The 19587-nt window shown below is 44.5% G+C and overlaps 1 protein-coding gene across 15 annotated transcripts in view; it reads left to right on the forward strand.

The window, feature by feature from the left end:
* Positions 1-19587, forward strand: part of NEK5 (NIMA related kinase 5) — a 98760-nt gene that overhangs the window by 76667 nt on the left and 2506 nt on the right. For 8 of the 15 annotated variants that reach the window (XM_058276764.1, XM_071208323.1, XM_058276761.1 and 5 more), the window contains 3 exons: positions 5055-5180; positions 6128-6262; positions 14255-14336. In XM_058276764.1, coding sequence (XP_058132747.1) covers positions 5055-5180; positions 6128-6262; positions 14255-14336 — 343 coding nt within the window. The remainder of the gene's footprint in view (positions 1-5054; positions 5181-6127; positions 6263-14254; positions 14337-19587) is intronic. The other 7 variants (XM_058276767.1, XM_071208321.1, XM_071208325.1 and 4 more) reach the window with 1 other exon arrangement.

A 19587-nucleotide genomic window follows, 5' to 3' on the forward strand; every position in this document is an offset into this window, starting at 1 on the left:
TCCTGCTGGCCTTGATTGGATAGTGGCTGCAATTAAATTGTAATTAGCCCGGTCTCATTTTAATCTTTGCTGTTGAAGTTCTTCATCTCTGTTGTTACAGACCCTAAAGGCAGTTTTATTAGGTTTTTTGAGGGGTTTGTGGCCTGTCTTCTAGTTTTTGTAATTTTTTTTCCTAATGTCTGGGAAGGATTGAGAGATAAAATCAGTGTGTAAGTATAGTTTTCCTGCTTCTGAGCTGGGGGTGAAGTTAGTGTGTTTTAAAAGGGCTTTGGTTAGTTTGTTCATGAATGCTGCTAGATTTTCACTGGGTTTTTGGGTTATTTCCTGAATTTTGTCATAATTTACTGCATTTAGGGATGCTTTTTCATTCCTTTGACTATGCAAATTAGGAAATGTGACGTAGGAGCCAGGTCTGGGGAGTGGGGTTGGTAGTCCCAGTTCGGGCTGTAGTGGGTACGGCCATAGGGCTGACCAGTGGGGGTTAGGGTCCTGGATGTGAAGGGTGTCGGCGAAGGCTGTAGCCATTGCCCAAATGTGGCTGTTTCTTTGGGAGTTGGGGAGGAGGAAATAACAGACATCCTGATGAAAGGTCATATGACTGGTAATGTATCGGCACTCCTTAGCGAAGTGCGTGGAATCGGCGGAAAAGGAGCCTCGATGTTTTTCAATGTGGGTGAGGTCTGAGAGGGAAAAGGAGATGTGAATGTGGACAGTTCCTTTGGCCCCGGCCACGTCCCTGATGGGGAGGACAGGGCTGGGAACGGGGAGTCGGGAGTAATGTGTCCGGGAGCAGGTGGTGGGTGGGGAGAAAGGGGGTTTTGGTGGGAGAGGTAGTAGTGGAACGGGAGGAGGAAGGGGTGGGTTCAGAGGGAGCGGATGGGGCATGTGGGGGCGAGATCAGAAGGGTCAAGGGTGGAGGGGGAGTTTTCACATGGGAGGGAAGGTTGGTCCCGGAGAAGAAGAGCTTGGTAGTTGGTGCAGGATTGAGAAACGGATGGACGGTTGCGGAGGAAGAAGAAAGCCTGGACGGAGGGCACCTCGGACCATCTGCCTTTACATTGGGTAAAGCTCTCGGTCGCGGAGAACTTGGATATCAAAAGTGCCATGTCCTGGCCATTGGCTTTTGTTGTCTAATTTATACTGAGGCCAAAGAGTGGTAGAGTGAGAAATGAACTGCTTTGGTCTGATTTCTCCTCTGGGGTAGGTTCTGGAGGAGACAGCCAAGGGGTTTCTTTTGGAGGTAAGGATTGGGAGTTTCCCACGTGTGGTGAGGTGAGGGTGAGCCTGGGGACCTTTTAGGAAGGAAGACGGCGTCCTCGAATCCTTTGCTTCCAGACTGGTTAAGGGTAGGTGACGGAACCGGGAACGGGCCTCCCTGGAGCTAGGAGGTCAGGTAAGGGGACAGCTCCTCCGTACAGAGAGGATCTAGCTCTAGCTCTCGGGTTTTCGGAAAGAGGGGCAAGATCCTCCGGAGAGGTTCTGAGACGCACCCAAAGACGAATCAGTGAAAGAGCTGCAGTGGCAAGGTGGAGGGTTGCTACGGATATGGCCTGTCTCAACGAGGCCTCCCAGGTTTCGGCACCAAATGTTCGATCCCAGGCTAACAAGGCTGGAGGCAGGTCAGGACTCAGGCGGCAACTCAGCTGCGGGGCCTGAGGTGGGCCTGCAGGCCGCCCATCGAGGCTGGAGCACTGCCCTTGAGCTGGGAGAACTGGGCAGTTGACAGTAGGGGCGCGAAGATAGAGGGTGGGAAAGCACTGAGTCAGCTGTTTCAGGGTGGGGCGTTGGTTCTGAGAATCCTCCGGCCTCTGGGGAAGGAACGTCCTGTGGCCTCGCAGGGATGGTGATGAGCAGGGGCTGGACGGGGCCCCCTGTGTCTGAGCACGACAAGCTCAGGGACGAGGGGCCACATCCTAACATGAACTGTCAGGCTTCGGCTCGTCTCTCCCCGGGGCCTCTGCTGTGTCTAATGGAGCCTTCTCTCCTTCCTCACTATCTGCTTCTCTGTGTAGTTACTTCCTGGAGCTCCAATACCGTAAACCAACTCCCTCCTCTGCCGTGCGGTTTTCTCTGTGAGTCCTGCCCACCTCAACGTCCTACTGACGTGGACCAATCGAAGCCGCAGTCATTATTTAATCAAGTAAAAGTGAAACCTCTGAAGTTAATACACTCTAATATGCCCAGAGGAACAGACCAGTTTACAAACATAATCCAGTATCTCTTTTTGGAATTCATAAACAGTATCACGCTGCTGCAAGGACATATGAAGAAAACTATTAACCTGTACAGAGGTTTTTAAAGACCACTTGAACAAATAAAGAGAAATAATGGAGTTCTACATCAAAATTACTATTTCCAAATTAATGTACAGATTTATGGCAATTTTGATCAAAACCACAATATGGAACTTTTTTGGGAGCAGGGCTTAGAGAGATTCTTAACTAGTAAAGGAAGTTTAAAAAAGGAGCGTAGTGATATATAAAAACTAGTCACATATATTTTCTTTTACTTTCTTTGTAACTACATTTTTTTTTCACTCTTTAATCTTTTTGAAATTTGTTTTGTTATATCATACAGGGTCTGATTTCACAAGTTTTTCCCCAAATTGTTGAGCAACTGGCACACCAGCATTTATGGGCCTCTCTTTTCCCTCTGACTTGGAATGTCACTTTTAGCATACACTGAATTACTGTACAGGCTATAAGGTTTGTTCCTAAACTGTCTCTTCACTACTTTGACTATTCTGGTGCTAGGATCATTTTTTTTAAAAAAAGATTTGTTTTATTTTTTTCTCTCCCCTTCCCCCCACCCCATTGCCTGCTCTCTGTGTCCACTCGCTGTGTGTTCTGTGTCTGCTTGTACGCTCCATGGCACTGGGAAACTGTGTCTCTTTTTTGTTGCGTCATCTTGCTGTGTCAACTCTCCGTGTGTGCAGTGCCATTCCTGGGCAGGCTGCGCTTTTTTCATGTGGGGCGGCTCTCTTTATGGGGCGCACTCCTTGTGCATGGTGCACCCCACGCGGGGGTGCCCCTGTGAGGCACAGCACTCCTTGTGCGTGGCAGCTCTGCGTGTGGGCCAGCTCACCACATGGGCCAGGAGGCCCTGGGTATCAAACCCTGGACCCTCCCATATAGTAGGTGGATGCTCTACCAGTTGAGCCATGTCTGTTTCCCCATATTGTTTTAATGATTATAAATTTATATATTTTGATATTTGGAAGGGTATCAAAATATATAAATTTTTAATCCAAAAGAATTAAAGAGTTTAAAAAAAAGCAGTTATAAAGCAAGTAAAAGAAAATATAGGTGAATAGGTTTTTTTTTGAAAGGAAAGAACAATCCATTCAAAATATATGGGGAAAAAAATCACAGAATGAGTTATAATAGATTTGATGTATTAATAAAACGTTTTGATAAAGCAAATAATACTAGCCCTTAGAAGTGTCCAGGGTAAGTGATCATAAATATCCACAAAATTTTAGTTATGAATGAGTCCATTTTGTAGTATTATTTATAATAGTGAAAAATCACTACTAACCTAAAAGTCCAGCAAAAAACAATCACATAAATTATAATACATCCACGAAACAGTACTGTGCATGCTTTAAAATGGTTGTGTAGAAGAATATATATTTTTTAATTTCTCTCCCCTCCCCCCCACCCCAGTTGTTTGTTCTCTGTGTCCATTTGCTGCATGTTCTTCTTTTTGTCCACTTCTGTTATTGTCAGTGGCATGGGAATCTGTGTTTCTTTTTGTTGCGTCATCTTGTTGTGTCAGCTCTCCGTGTGTGCGGCACCATTCCTGGGCAGGCTGCACTTTCTTTCACTCTGGGTGGCTCTCCTTACGGGGTGCACTCCTTGCGCATGGGGCTCCCCTACATGGAGGGCACCCCTGTGTGGCAGGGCACTCCTTGCGTGCATCAGCACTGCGCATGGTCCAGCTCCACACGGGTCAAGGAGGCCCACAGTTTGAACCGCGGACCTCCCATGTGGTAGGCGGACACGCTATCCACTGGGCCAAGTCCGCTTCCCTAGAAGAATATTTAATAACCTGTTTGTAATTGGAAAAAGGAAGTTATAAAAGAATATGTAGGGAAGCAGATGTAGGTCAACGAATAGCGCTTCTGTCTACCATATAGGAGGTCCAGGGTTTGATACTCAGGGCCTCCTGGCCCATGTGGTAAGCTGGCCCATGTGGAGTGCTGCTGTGTGCAAGGAGTGTCATGCCACACGGGGGTGCCCCCTGCAGGAGTGCAGCCTGCCCAGTAGTGGTGCCACCCACACGGAGAGCTGACACAGCAAGATGAGGCAACAAAAAGAGACACAGAGAAGAGACAATATGAAATGCAACGAACTAGGGAGCTGAGGTGGAGCAAGAGAGTCATCGCCTCTATCCCACTCCAGAAGGTCCCAGGATCAGTTCCTGGAGCCTCCCAATGAGAGTATAAGCAGACACAGAAGAACACACAGTGAATGGACACAGAGAGCAGACAATGGTGGGGGGGTAGAATACGTGGGGGGAGTGGGTGTAGCTCAGTGGCAGAGCACCTGCTTCCCATGTATGAGGTCCTGGGTTTAATCCCCAGTGCCTCCTAAAAATATATATATAGTCTGTGGCCCCATTCTTTGTAAATAAAGCAAAAGTATATGCAAGGAAAAAAACTGGACAATTTTGGAGGGTTGTATAATGAAATATATAGTAATAAGAAACAGTACGTTATTTTTTAAATTAAGGAAATATAACATTGCATTGCCATGGAAACTGACAGAAGTAAAAGATCACCGGGAGTCTGTCCATGGGCATCCCCAATATTTCTTCAGCATATAGATATATCAGCTTGTCAATCAAACATTACGGATAAAAGTGAAGCAGTTTTTAAGTCTGCTCCTAATTTCAGTTTTCCAAGCTGGACCTCTGTTAGAATGCAGTGGGAACGTGCTCTGTGTTTGCACACAGCAGCTGGAGGACTGCCCCCGGGGCTCCTAGGAACTGTGTGGGGCACTTGACCACACTTTGCCTGCCCTTGCTTGAACAAGTTATTTTCTTCCCCTCAGAGCCGACAATCCAGGCTGCTGCTGCTGCAGAGAGCAGGAGGCGGTGGGCTTCCGGGGCGCCGCAGACCCTGCTGGAAATGATGGCGGCTGCTGACTTCACCAGCACCTGCCCCGCGGTGCCCCACGGTGAGTTGCCACGTGGGGAGGGTGGGGGCCCCAGTGCAGCTGTGTTGCCAGTGCTCGCCCAGACATGCTCGTTCGCACCTACAAAAGCCCTACGGAGTTCGTATCCACCGTCTTTTAAAGATACTGGTCGGTCTCCTCCCTCCGGAGAGGCTTGCGTGCAAATTATCCTAAACAACTGACTGCTTGAGCTGTGAAATTAAGGGGAAAAGAAATCCAGGTTCCCACCCTCCTGGTAGTGAGAGAAAGGACGAGGAAGGGCAGTCGACCTGATCTGCCGTCCAGTGCGAGCTCCATAAACGTACTAGAGCGCTAGTTTTTTCGTCAATAAAATTGGGATAAAAATAATAGCTACCCTAAGACTTAGAGAGGTAACCAAGCCCAGATCATATAAAACAGCGAGTGTCTAGATGTGGTGATATTGTGAACCTGAATTCCTCAGTTTGCATTTGTAGGTTCTGGTGTAGCCTTTCTCCAGGAGAGGGTTCACAGCAACTCTTGGTGTTTCTTACCTCTAGACGTGGTGAAGATTTTTATTCCTTATTCCCTGTGCTCCTCTTGATAATGTAGGGCCAGGAGAGAGCTAAAATTTATATAATTTATGTAAGTCAAAATCTGTAAATATGTCACTGAAATTAATAACTTAGAGTGTGAATTGACTTAATACTGTTATAAAGTACCAAATGCATCACACGTCCAAGAAGAAGTTGTTAAAAAATAATATAACTAATTTTAAGATGGTGAGAGAGGAAATCTGATTTAAAATAAGCAAATTGAATTTTTAACACCCCCTGAAAGTCCATTTACAAAGCAAAAGAGCAGCTAAGCTTTTCAATATCTTAGGTTCTTTATTAGTAAAATGCATGGGTGGGAGTAGATCACCTCTCTGATCTTGTAAAAGCAAATATGAAGACGCCCTTTTATTTCTGGTAACGTGGTTTCCTCTTCAGATGGCCCGGTCACTGTCATCGCAGGCGGCCCGGAAAGTCGGCGGCGCTGGCGGCAGGACGCCCCGGGTACCCTAATGAGCGTCCTGGCAGCTGCAGAGCTCACTGGTGCCTCTTTCTCTGCCAACGAAGAATTTGGTAGGTAGTTTATTTTTAAGAACATAATCAGTTCCTAGAGGAATTTTGTCAAAAGACTTGTAAATTGAGAAAGGGGATGAAAATACTATCAGCCTGGAGAGCGTCTGGCCTTTCCAGAAGCCGATTTGCTTTGTCCAAGCCTGTCCCAAATGCCATTCACAACAGACCTTGAACCTCCCAGGAGGACGGGGTGGTTGTCTTTAATGTAATCACTTGACAACTGATGGAAAGTTAAATAAGCAGGCCGGTGGCTTTGTAGATGATGAGTTGGCATGGCTTAGCTCTAAAAAGCCTGAGAGTCCTTTTTATTTCTAACAGCTCTTCAGTGGACTCAAATTACACCCTCTTGGCAACAAAAAGTCATCAAAATACATATATATTTTTTCCCATTCCACAATTTTTAGCAAGATTCCACTTTTGTCTACTTTAATGGAAAGCAACCATCACTTCCTCAAGTTTGATGGAATTCATATCACAGTGGGATTTGGTCCTCTATCAGGTATCCAGGTATGAATTAAAACAAAAACAAAAACATTGCAAGTGGGCATGTGAAGTATTCACCCCCAAAGCCCTGGGCTGGTGAGGCTGTATCTGCTGTGAAGTTGAGACGGCTCGGTGTCTCCTTTACAGGCGCGATAGAAGCTGGAGCATGGTGGAGACTGATGAGTGGGTAAGAAGTTAAATAACTTGCAAAATGTGTTCAGTATTCTGAATAATGCAAGATATATAACTTGTTAATTGCTGAAGAGTATTATCACCCAGTTTGAGAAACCAAAGGAAAAGGGAAGTCTTTGTGAAATCAGCCCTGTCAAGCCGAGTCTTAAAGAATGTACAGGATTTTGTTGAGACAAAAAGAAGTAACATTTTAGGTGGAAAACGTGTGAAGGAAAGACTTACGGACACACGACACCAGTGTCCTAGTTTGCTGAAGGCTGCTGGGAGCAATATACAGAGATGGGCTGGCTTTCAGAAGGGCGTGTGCTGGGTTAGAAGCTACAGTGCTGAGCTGTGGACTGTCCCCACAGGCCTCCCTGAGAGCAGCAGCTGGCCCTGCGCTCCTGCCCTGCAGGCAGGACGGTGGCAGGCCTGCTGGTCTGGGGTCTTCAGGCTCAGCGGCGGGCGATCGGGCGTCCGGCTCTCCTCTCCCCTCTCCTCGGGCCTCGTCTCTTCCAGCCTTTCCGGGTTTCTCTGTTTCTGTCTTTTTTTCCCTGTGTGTCTCTGCTTTCAGTCCTCTGTTTTTAAAGGACTCCAGCGAAAGGACCCAGAGCCGCCCCGGGTCACGCCTCGCTGAAGCCATCCAGTCAGAGCCCCCAGGGAATCCAGTCAAAGCCCCCGCACCCACAGGAATGGGTTAGCTCCAAGAGCACGGTCTTCTCCGGGGTCCACGGAAAACCTCACACTCTTGCAAACTGCGTGGGAGAAAGTGAGAAAACTGGTTTGACGAATGTCTAGGAATTGTAGAAAGGGCCAGAGTCCCTGAGTATGTGAAGTCCTTTTGTATTTTACTTATCCCAGTTGGGCCAGTGTTGTTTACAACTTAAAAGGAGAAAGAGGAAATCCTGACTTTGCCGTGCTGTGTGCAGTGTGGCCGTTCACACACGCTGCAGTGTCCCTGTCTGCTCCTTTCGTTCCTGGCGACAGTGGCGCGGCCACAGCAGGGAAAGCAGCGTCTCTGAGGAGCAGGACGGGTGCTGGTGGAGGCCATGCCCACCCTTCCCGACTCTGAGATGGGCTCACGCTGAGCGGCTGAGATGCTTCCGCTGGCTGTTGAGCTTGTGATCCTTGAACAGAGCCACGGAAGACTCATTTACCAGGCCACAGCAGTTAATTCCCGAACTTGCTGCATTTCCATGGGGGTCGGTCGGTTTACAGTCAGGCCTATACAGGCAATTTATCTAACACTGTTGAATTAGAAAGAGGAACTTTCCTCTGATGGTGGAAGTCAAAGCAGAGTGGATATTTTCTTTTGTAAACTGCTCAGGGCGCTGTCTTAGTTTGCTAAAGGCTGTCAATGCAAAATACCGGGAATGAGCTGGCTTTTATAACAGGAATTTTACTCGGGATAAAAGCTTACAGTTCCCAACCTGTGGACGGTTTGAATCAAGGATCATCACAGATGCTTCCTCGCCAAAGGTCGGCCTCTGGCAGGTCCTGGAGCCTGCCCCGTGGCGAGGTCAGATGGCAGGCCTGCGGGCCCGCCTTCTCCTGGCGCTTGCTGTGGGCGGCGGGCGGCTCTCCCTGCGCCTTGTCAGTTTGAGCCTGTCGGGCTTCTCTTGCCTTTCTGTAGCTGTAGGCGAGCCTGGAATCCTCTCTCCACATGGCCAGTCAAAAGGGCAGAGCTCCCTTTCTGTCTCTTCTTTTTTTATAGATTTATTTCATTTATTCCTTCCCCCCTCCCCCCCTCCATTGTTGGCTCTCTGTGTCTGTTCTTCTGTGTCTGCTTGTATTCTCAGTAGCAGCTCCAGGAACTGATCCTGGGACCTTCCAGAGTGGGAGAGAGGCGATCATTCTCTTGCGTCACCTCAGCTCCCTGTTCTGCTAGGTGTTCTTATTTCCTCTCCTCTGTGTTTCTTCTTGCGTCGTCTCGCTGTGCCTGCTCTCTGCATTGGCCGGCAGTCCTGCAGGGGGACGGCTTTTCCACGTAGGATGACACTCCTGTGCAGGGCCACATTCCCGCGTGGCTTGGCATTCCACGTGGGCCAGCTTGCCCTCACCAGGAGGCCCTGGGCATCGAACCCTGGACCTCCTATGTGGTAGACGGGAGCCCAATTGGTTGAGCCTCATTCATTTCCCTGTCTCTCCTCTTTGTGTCTCTCTTTATATAAGGCTCCAGTAAGAGAGGAAGACCCAATCTGAGTCATGCCTCACTGACATAGTCCAATCAAATGTGATCTAATCAAGGTCCCTTAATTAAATCTAATGTAACCAAAGGGTCTCACACCCATAGGAATGAATTAGTTCAAAAACGTTGTCTTGCCTGGGACCCACCAAATTGGCACTGCAACAGGTGCCAACACCTCCTCCTGCTTCAACCACACTTGCTCCTTCAGCCTCTTATTGGCCTCACCCTTCTTTTCTCTCCTGGCAGCATTTTTTACTTTCTGGCTCTGGGCATCTTTCCCCCCTTCAGTCCACCCTCTGCACCCCTGCCCCGTTGCTCCTCTTAAAATGGACGACATCTCTTCTCTGATAAATCCTGCAAAATGATGCCTTTTGCCCTCGAGATAAAATCCAGCCTCTTGGCAGAACCCCTAAGCACCTTCCAGACCAGATGGCCCCTCAGCCCCACAGCTGCTTGCACCTCTCCGTTAGCAAGTGCTCCTCCTCCTCTGGGTTTGAATGCACCGCCCAACCCCCCCCCCCCACTTCCTTGCCTAAATCTTCCTGTGTGATGGTGCTGTGGTGCAGCTTCTGTCCATTTCTGTCCTTACGCTTTATCATTGCCAGTTACCTTTCTCTCCCTACTTTCGCCCATATTACCAGACAGGGTTTTGCAAAGGTATCTGGAATACAGTAGATTCTTAATAAGAGTGTGTGTTGCTTTAATCCAAAAAATTCTAATGAGCTTTCTGTAAGTCCTCAACTTTGTATACTCTCTCCCAAACTTAGGTGCTCTGAAAAGTTCATGTTCGTTCAGTCTCACACTGAAGCTCATTCACACTCAAATATGTATTAAATGAATGAAAGAAAAATAAATGGATTGACATTCTGTGATTGATCATTTAAATTCAGGTTACAAAAAGAAGCAGTGATTTTATTGTGCGTTTTTAGTAATTGCTATGAAAAACTTGGATCTGAATTAAAATAGATGATTTCCTGTGTGCTACTGAGCGGGAACCACTGAATTAAATGATTGAGAAAACATCTGTGCATGGGGAATGACTACCTAGCATCCTCTAGGTTTGGTTTCCTTGCTGAATATCCAGACCAGACGCTGTAATTCTCTGATTGCATTAGATACCACTTTTCTCTAATTTCTCATTTAATATCTTTCTTTCCCACCAGACTGGAAGCTTATGAGAGTCTGGTCTTGGTCACTACTCCATCCACCACTCCATCCCCAATGGCCGGTGTATGCCCATAACTAGTTGTGAATGAGCACCAGCCTCAGCATATATTAGTATTAGTCAGCCAAAGGGGTGCTGATGCAAAGTACCAGAAATCTGTTGCCTTTTATAGAGAGTATTTATTTGGGGTGAAAGCTTACTGTTACAAGGCCCTAAAGAGTCCAAATCAAGGTACCATGAGAGGAACTTTCTCACCAAAGTCTGTTTCTACGTGTTGGAGCAAGATGGTGGGCAACGTCTGCCAGCGTCCAGCCTTCCTCCTCCTCTTAAGGCTCCGTGGTCCCAGCTTCTTCCAATCTCAGCTGTAGCCTGGAGGGCTTGTTTCTTTCTGGGCCTTCTTAGCTGCTCAGGGCGCTGGTCTCTTCAGCTGCAAACTCTCAGGCAAATGGGTCTCCTCTCCCCGGGCTTTAGCTGTTTGAGCCTTCTCCTTTCTGTCACTTGGCAGGATGGAAATGACCAAGGTCTCTCCTCTTCTGTGTCTGTGGAGCTCTCCTTCCTCCTGTGCCTTCTTCTGTGTGTCTTCTTGATTGAGTGTCCATTTATAGCCCATCAAGGGGTGGGGACTTAAACTGAATTACATCCTGAGTTAACATAATTTAATCAAAGACATCTCAGCTGAATATAATACCGGTCAAAGGGTCTCATGCCCAGAGGAACAGAGCAGTTTACCAAACATAATCTCTCAAACTGCCACAATCACTTTTTTCTTACTAGTTAAAAAAACAATTATATGCTGCTTTGAAAAGACACTCTTTAAATATAGGTATTCAGAGGATTAGAAGGTAAATAGATGGAAAAAGATGTAACATGAAAATGCTAACCAAAAGTAAAATTCATTTTAAAGCAAGTAGTATAATAGAGATTAAAAAAAGGCATTTCATAATGAAAAAAGTATCAATCCACCAGAAAGATACAACAGTTTAAAATTTGTATGGAACTAGTGTTGTAACACATTTTTAGTACTTTGTTATCTTTTTTTAAATTTAATTTTTAAAATTTATTTCTCTCCCCCCCCCCCCAGTTGTCTGCTCTCTGTGTCCATTCTCTGTGTGTTCTTCTGTGACCGCTTCTATCCTTATCAGCGGCACTGGGAATCTGTGTTTCTTTTTGTTGCGTCATCTTGTCGTGTCAGCTCACTGTGTGTGCGGTGCCCTTCTTGGGCAGGCTGCACTTTCTTTTGTGCTGGGTGGCTCTCCTTATGGGGTGCACTCCTTGCGCGTGGGGCTCCCCTACGCGGGGGACACCCCTGCGTGGCAGGGCACTCCTTGCGCGCATCAGCACTGCGCATGGGCCAGCTCTACACGGGCCAAGGAGGCTCGGGGTTTGAACCGTGGACCTCCCATGTGGTAGGCGGACGCCCTAACCACTGGGCCAAGTTCACTTCCCTTGTTATCTTTTAAGAAAACTATTTCAACAGTGTTCTCCATTGCACCAAGGTTGAAATTATGTGGGGAAAAAACAGGCATTAGTGACTTCAAAAGTAATTCAAATTCCCCTAGTTATTTAACAAATCACTTTATTACAGTCTCTTTGTTTGAATCAGGATCCAAAGTTATGTTGATATGTTAAAAAATAATAGAGTAGTAAGACTGAATGTGGGGAATTTTAGGACTATCCAATTTATATTTCACATATATATATTTTTATGAATGTACAAGAATGTCATCAGATTTAAAATATGTGCTTAGAAAGTCCAAAAGCATTCTTTTATTAATTTACATTTATAAAATGTAAATTCTAAGGGCTAAGAAAATATTGTGTCATTTTATTGGGAATATTTTCTTTGCTTTTGGTATACAAAATTAAAGCACATCTTACAATGGATGAAATCTTAGAGATTTGAGGGGCTGCTGCATAATTTTGTGTTATCTTCCATCTTCTGATCATGTTCCCCACGAGAAACATGTACATCAAAAAAAAAGTTAAAGGACATGGTTTTTTATTTTGTTTTGTTTTGTTTCTTCTGGCATTATTATTATTTTTTAAAAAAATTTATTTATTTATTTAATTTCCCCCCCTCCCCTGGTTGTCTGTTCTTGGTGTCTATTTGCTACGTCTTGTTTCTTTGTCGCTTCTGTTGTCGTCAGCGGCACAGGAAGTGTGGGCGGTGCCATTCCTGGGCAGGCTGCTCTCTCTTTTCACGCTGGGCGGCTTTCCTCACGGGCGCACTCCTTGCGCGTGGGGCTTCCCCACGCGGGGGACACCCTTGCGTGGCACGGCACTCCTTGCGCGCATCAGCGCTGCACATGGCCAGCTCCACACGGGTCAAGGAGGCCCGGGGTTTGAACCGCGGACCTCCCATATGGTAGACAGACGCCCTAACCACTGGGCCAAAGTCCGTTTCCCTCTTCTGGCATTATTGATTGCACTTAAATATAAGCTAGAGACCTAGTTTATAAAAACAGAGAAAAAGGATGGTCCAGTCTGACAAATCTTAAGTGTTTGTATGTAAGATTTTCTAAAATTGTCTATGCAATGAAAGCAATTCTTTTTTGCTGATTTTTCCTCTTGTTTCCTTTCCTTGTTTTGATGTGTTGTATATCATTCCAGTACAATGTTGAATAATTGGAGTGTCGCTTGTGATTCATGTCTTATTCTCCATTTTAATGAAAATTATTCAAAAGCTTTGTCAGTACGGTTGATAGTCACTGTAAATCTTTTATGTGTTCTCTAGCAACAGGAAACCCCACCTCAAGCTGATGTAAGCAATAAGGAAGTTATTATCTCGTCTAGCTGAAAGTCTAGAGGTTGAGCAGGTATCAGATAGGGAGGAGTGCAATTTGGGTCAATAAAGTCTGCTACAACAGATTAAAGTATTTTCTTCCTAATTTTGCTAAAGTTTTTTAAAAAATCCTAAATGAAAGCTGAATTTCACTAAATGATTTTTTTGCTTATATTGAAATAATCATGCAAACTTTGATCTGTGACTATGATAAGTTACAGTAAGATTTTCTGTTGTTAATTTATCCATAATTCTGAGGATAAGCCCAATTTGGTAATGTTGTACTTTATTATTTTTTAAATGTAAATGGACTCAATGAGTTTATATTTTATTTCAGGATTTCTACCTGCTTTGGAAACTAGCCTATATTTTTAAAAATAAATTTTATAGAAGTATATCATTTATACATGAACATACATAAACAAAAAGTGTACAGTAAGTGATATTTTAACGATGCTCTTGCATAGTTTGTAATGAATGTTTCACGACAAGGCGAGGTGGTGGTGGTGGGGAGAAGTATGGAACCTCTGTATGATGTTAAGCATGCCTATTTTGTAAGTTCACTTGTGAATGTACAAAACAAACATGCATAACCTCATGCAGGGCTCCCATACGTCACCCCACCACCAACACGCTGCATTGTTGTGAAATACTTGTTACAAACTATGAAAGCGCATTGTCAAAGTATCACTACCAACTATAGCCATAACTTATATTTGGTGTATTTTCCCCCCAAATTACCCAATTGCTAACACCGTGTATTAGTGTTATATTTGTTACCATTCATGAGAGAACATTTTCATGTTTGTCCTGTTAACCTCAGTCCATCTTCCACAACTGGATTTCCTGTGTCATACAGTCCCATGCTTTGTACAATCCACTCAAAGTACACCGAGTGACTCTCATGTTCATCACACAGTTGTTCTGTCACCACCTCAGTCAATTTTAGAATGTTTTCATCACTCCAAAAGGAAAAATCCCATGCCTCCTTATACCTTCCTATTGTTGTTCCTCAGAATAGAAATAATATCTTTGTGCCATTGCTGCAGAATTTTACAGTATTACTGTTAACTATTGTCCATATTACAATAGTTGTAATTTTCCCGTGTATCATCATATCCTTAGCACTTGTAAAGGAAGAGCATTCTGATATTTATAACCTCTCTTGGTCTTCTCTTTAATTAAAACAATGACTTCCTTAAGAAGATGAGGAGAAAGTGGAAGTGGCTTCTGACATTGAAGTGGATGAGAAACAGCTAGAGCCAAGATCAGATGATGATGATACGTAAGTATCTACTTTCTACTGGTGGAAAGGTAAAAAAGTTGTTGAGACAGAGAAGATAGCCTACGCATACCTGCTGCAAAAACCAAGGTTTACCATTTGCATGGTTTGCTTCTGGGTTCTCCATTCTTTTCCACTGATACTGTTGGCTATCTGCGTCAATAACATTCTGTCGTAATTACCATGGCTTTGTCATAAGTTTTGGTATCTGGTAGGGCTGGACCCCATACCTTCTTCTAGCCTACACACCTTTTTCTTTAAAATCATCTTAACTGTTGCTGCCTTTTGTTCAATGTATACTTATTTGCATTCTCTTGTAAAGTTTCTTGAAAAACTATTGGGATTCTGATCAGATGATGTTACATTGTTGATTAATTTATTGTAATTGACTTTTTTTTATTATGAGTCTTAATATTCATGAATATTGTATAGCTCTCCATTTATTTACGTCTTTTTTTTTTTAAAGATTCATTTATTTATCCCCCCCCCTCCCCATTGTCTGCTCTCTGTGTCCATTTGCTGTATGTTCTTCTATGACCGCTTGTATTCTTGTCAGGTGGCACCGGGAATCTGTGTCTCTTTGTTGTGTCATCTTGCTGCGTCAGCTCTCCATGTGTGTGGCACCCCTCCTGGGCAGGCTGCGCTTTCATGCAGGGCAATTCTCCTTGTGTAGAGGGCACTTGTTGTGCTTGGGGCTCCCGTCTGCAGGGGACACCCCTGTGTGGGACGGCACTCCTAGCGTGCATCAGCACTGCGCGTGGACTGGCTCACCACACAGGCCAGGAGGCCCTGGGTATCGAACCCTGGACCTCCCATGTGGTAGGCTCTATCAGTTGAGCCACATCCACTTCCCTATTTACTTCTTCTTTAATAGTCTTCAATCCTATGTGATTTTCTTCATGATAATAGGTATCATTTAGTTTTTGTTGCCATTATAAATGAGATCCATTTTGTCCTACTGTGCAATATTGGCTATTGTTTGTGTACACTGTTGCTGTTGTATCTTATAACCTTCCTTGACTCTCTTATTGGTTCTAACGTTGGAGTCTTTAGAATTTTATGTTTTATTGTAATTTTAAAAAAAGATTTGTTTTATTTATATATTTCTCCCTACCCCCGTTGTTTGCATTTTCTGTGTCTGTTTGTTGTGTGCTGGTCTTCTTTTTTTTAGGAGGCACTGGGAACCAAACCCAGGACCTCCCATGTGGTAGGTGGTAGGTGGGAGTTCAATCACTTGAGCCACATCCACTTCCCTGTAATTTATTTTAATAGGTAATATATTCATATGACTCTGCTTTCAGAATGTGTTCTCTTTTCAGTCTTCCTATTCCCTTTAAGCTTCAGCCACACAATTCCCCTTCCTACAGTTGACCAATCTAATGTGCTTTTAGTGTATATACCTGAGGAGAAATTCTATTTAAATATAAGAAAATATGTATATCTTGTTTATTTGTATACTGTTTTTCTTTTTTATACAGGGGGTTTCATAGTGTACATACTGTCCAACTTGCTTTTATCAATTAACTGTATCTCTTGAATATGTCACATGTACAAATACTAGTATATCTATAGTTTAAATTCCCAGAAGTAGAAAGTGTTTGGGCATGTACATTTGTGATTTGGGTATTGTTAAATTGTCCTTATAGAGGTTATACCAGTTGACATCCCTCTGTCATGTGTGAATGAACCTATTTCCCCACACACTGTTTTGCTCAAACTTATGGATCATTGCCTCCTTGATAGGTTTAAAAAAAGTGATGTCTCAGGATATATATATTTTTAATAGTCCACCCCCCCTTGTGGTTTGCTTGCTGTCTGCTCTCTGTGTCCATTCGCTGAGCGTCTTTCTGTGTCTGTATTTATTTTTATTTATTCTCCCCCTCTTGCAGCTTGCTTGCTGTCTTCTGTGTCCATTTGCTGCATGCTCTTCTATTTTTTTAAATTTTTTTTACTTGTCTCCCTTTTTGTTGGGTCACCTTGCTGAGTCGGCTCTCCACGGCGCTTGCGGGCTGGGCGGTGCTCCGCGGTGTGCGGACGAGCCTGCCTTCACAAGGAGGCCCCGGGACGCAAACACAGGGCCTCCCGTGTGGTAGGCGGGAGCCCAACTGATTGAGCCACAGCCGCTTCCCGAAGTCTCAGGATATTTTAAATAACATTCCTCTTATGAGTGGAGTTGCCCTTTAATATGCTTAAGGGAATCTTTATTTCCTCCTTTGGGAAAAATTTATGTTGTGAATAAATTTTTTAAAAAAGGGGCTATTGGCATTGTCTTAATTTTTAGGAACTTCTGTAGTTTAGGAAAATTAGTCTTTTATCTGTTATATTATTTGAAAATATTTTCCCCAGTTTGTTGTTTTCTTTATGGTATCTTGTGCCATGTAGAAAGTTCTTAAATTTATTTAGCTAGAATTGTTCAGTTCTTTCATGATTTTATTTTATATATAAGTTAAATATTTTATTTTTTATTTATTTATTTATTTTTAAAGATTTATTTATTTATTTAATTTCCCCCCCTCCCCTGGTTGTCTGTTCTTGGTGTCTATTTGTTGCGTCTTGTTTCTTTGTCTGCTTTTGTTTCTTTGTCCGCTTCTGTTGTCGTCAGCGGCACGGGAAGTGTGGGCAGCGCCATTCCTGGGCAGGCTGCACTTTCTTTTTCACGCTGGGCGGCTTTCCTCACAGGCGCACTCCTTGTGCGTGGGGGCTCCCCCACGCGGGGGACACCCTTGCGTGGCACGGCACTCCTTGCGCGCATCAGCACTGCACATGGCCAGCTCCACACGGGTCGAGGAGGCCCGGGGTTTGAACCGCGGACCTCCCATATGGTAGACGGACGCCCTAACCACTGGGCCAAAGTCCGTTTCCCTAAATATTTTAATTATTGTGAATTTTATTCATATTATACTGCAAAATGTGGTTCCATCTTTATTTTTTTCCAAATAACTCCTTACTTATCTGAGTGCCATTTACTGAACTCTTTCTCTTTGCCACTTTTTTGGATATACTGTATTTGTGTATGTATTTGTTTCCATTTACTATTCTTTCAAAATGAAAAAGTTGGCTCTTCTAAATACTTTCATACTTTCCTTTTCCAGAATTTTCCTGACTAATCTTGCTTGTTTATTTTGCTGTATGAACATGCGTCTGGAAGGAAGAAAGGAAAGGAATGAAGGAAGGAAAGAAATACTGTCAATATTTTTGTTGGATCATATGAACTTTATTGATTACCTTAGGGAGAATTGACATCTTTCATCTTTATAATTTTATTATATTAGTGTATGCTTTTTTTTTTAGGAGGTACCAGGGATTGAATGTGGGACCTCATACGTGTGCAGCCGATGCTAAACCACTGAGCTACACTCACTCTTCCCCGTTGTTTAAAAAAAAATTTTTTTTTTCTTAGAGATGTTGTAGGCTTATAGCAAAACAATGTAAAAAATAAAGCATTACCATACACCCCTTCCCTATTATTGACACTTTGCATTATTGCAGTACTTCTGTTACAATTGGTGAGAGAATATTATAATTGTACTCTTATAATCAATAGTTTATATTATGGTATATTTCTCCCATATACCACCCTATTATTAGTAGCTTGCATTAGTGAGATACATTTGTTACAATTCATGAAAGAAGCTTAAATAATTGTACTAATAACAATAGTCCATCATTTACAGTAGGGTTCACTGTGTTGTACAGACCTTAATTTTTGTTCTAGTAACACATAAACAAGCTTACATTTCCCCTTTTAGCCACATTCACATATATAATTCAGGGCTCTTAATTACACTCCCAACATTGTGCTACCATCAGCACCCCGTCCATTTCCAAACAACTTAAGCAGAAATCATGTTCAATTTCAGCATAAACCCCACCCTAACCCACCCTCTTGGGGTTTCTCCGTCAGCAGCCTCTGCGTCCAGGGGCTGGCCAGGCACGCACAGGCAGGTCTACGGGCCCTGCTGTTGAACAGAAGAACGTCCCAGGATATCACACCAGACAGGGCCACTCTGTGACCCTGAAGGCTACGGGGAAGGAAGGGCCAACCCGTAGTCATGCCCCACACAGACCAGGTACCGACGCTGTCCTTACCGCAGAGACGGCCGGGTCCCCCGCGCTGGTTATTCATCAGCCACCACCTTGGGCTGCTCCCGCCTTTTTTTTTTTTTTAAGATTTCTTTTTTTCTTTCTACCCCCACCCCCCCGCCCCCTCCCAGTTGTCTGCTCTCTGTGTCTATTTGCTGCATGTTCTTCTTTGTCCACTTCTGCTGTTGTCAGCGGCAGGGGAATCGGTGTTTCTTTTTGTTGCATCATCTTGCTGTGTCAACTCTCCGTGTGTGCGGCACCACTCCTGGGCAGGCTGCACTTTCTTTCGCGCTGGGCGGCTCTCCTTACGGGGCGCACTCCTTGCGCGTGGGGCTCCCCTATGCGGGGGACACCCCTGCGTGGCAGGGCACTCCTTGCGCGCATCAGCACTGCGCGTGGGCCAGCTCCACACGGGTCAAGGAGGCCCCAGGTTTGAACCGCGGACCTCCCATGTGGTAGACGGACGCCCTCACCACTGGGCCAAGAACGCTGCCTGCTCCCTCCTTCTGAGCGTCCCTGCTCCACTGGTTCCGTGGCACCCCTTTTGGGGGTGAGTGGGATGAGGGCAGTGGTTTGTACTGGCTCTTTCTCAGTCTCCTTCATCTGCCACTTAAATGTCAGTGATCTCTGAGATTTATTATTTATTTATTGTTAAGATTTCCTGCTCTGTTCCCTTCTAAAAATGTCAGTATGGGGTCTTAGTCACGATGTCAGGCCCTATCCTAATTAGTAGTGAGATCTTTGGCACTTTTTAAAATTTCAGATTCTTAAAGAACAGTCACACATACTACACAGGATTCCCACACATCACCCCACCGACACCTTACGTTGCTGTGACACATTTGTTACAAATGAGGAAAGAGCACGTCACAGGATTCCTGCTATCTAAAGTCCAGAGCTTATACTTGGTGTATTCTTCCCACAAGCCATCCTGTTATTAACACTGTGTGTTAGTATTGTATACTTGTTCATGAGAGAATGTTCTCCTATTTGTAGTGTTAACCACAGCCCGTCATTCAGACTGTGTTACTTTGGCACATTTTTCAACCTCTCTGAGCCTCAGTTATTTTATTTTTTATTTTTAAAATTTATTTCTCTACCCCCCCCCCCCCATTATTTGCACTCACTGTCTGCTCTCTGTGTCTGTTTGTTGGGTGCTTGTCTCTTCTTT

This window comes from Dasypus novemcinctus, chromosome 15 (assembly GCF_030445035.2).
Source record: "Dasypus novemcinctus isolate mDasNov1 chromosome 15, mDasNov1.1.hap2, whole genome shotgun sequence".
Taxonomy (NCBI): Eukaryota; Metazoa; Chordata; class Mammalia; order Cingulata; family Dasypodidae; genus Dasypus; species Dasypus novemcinctus.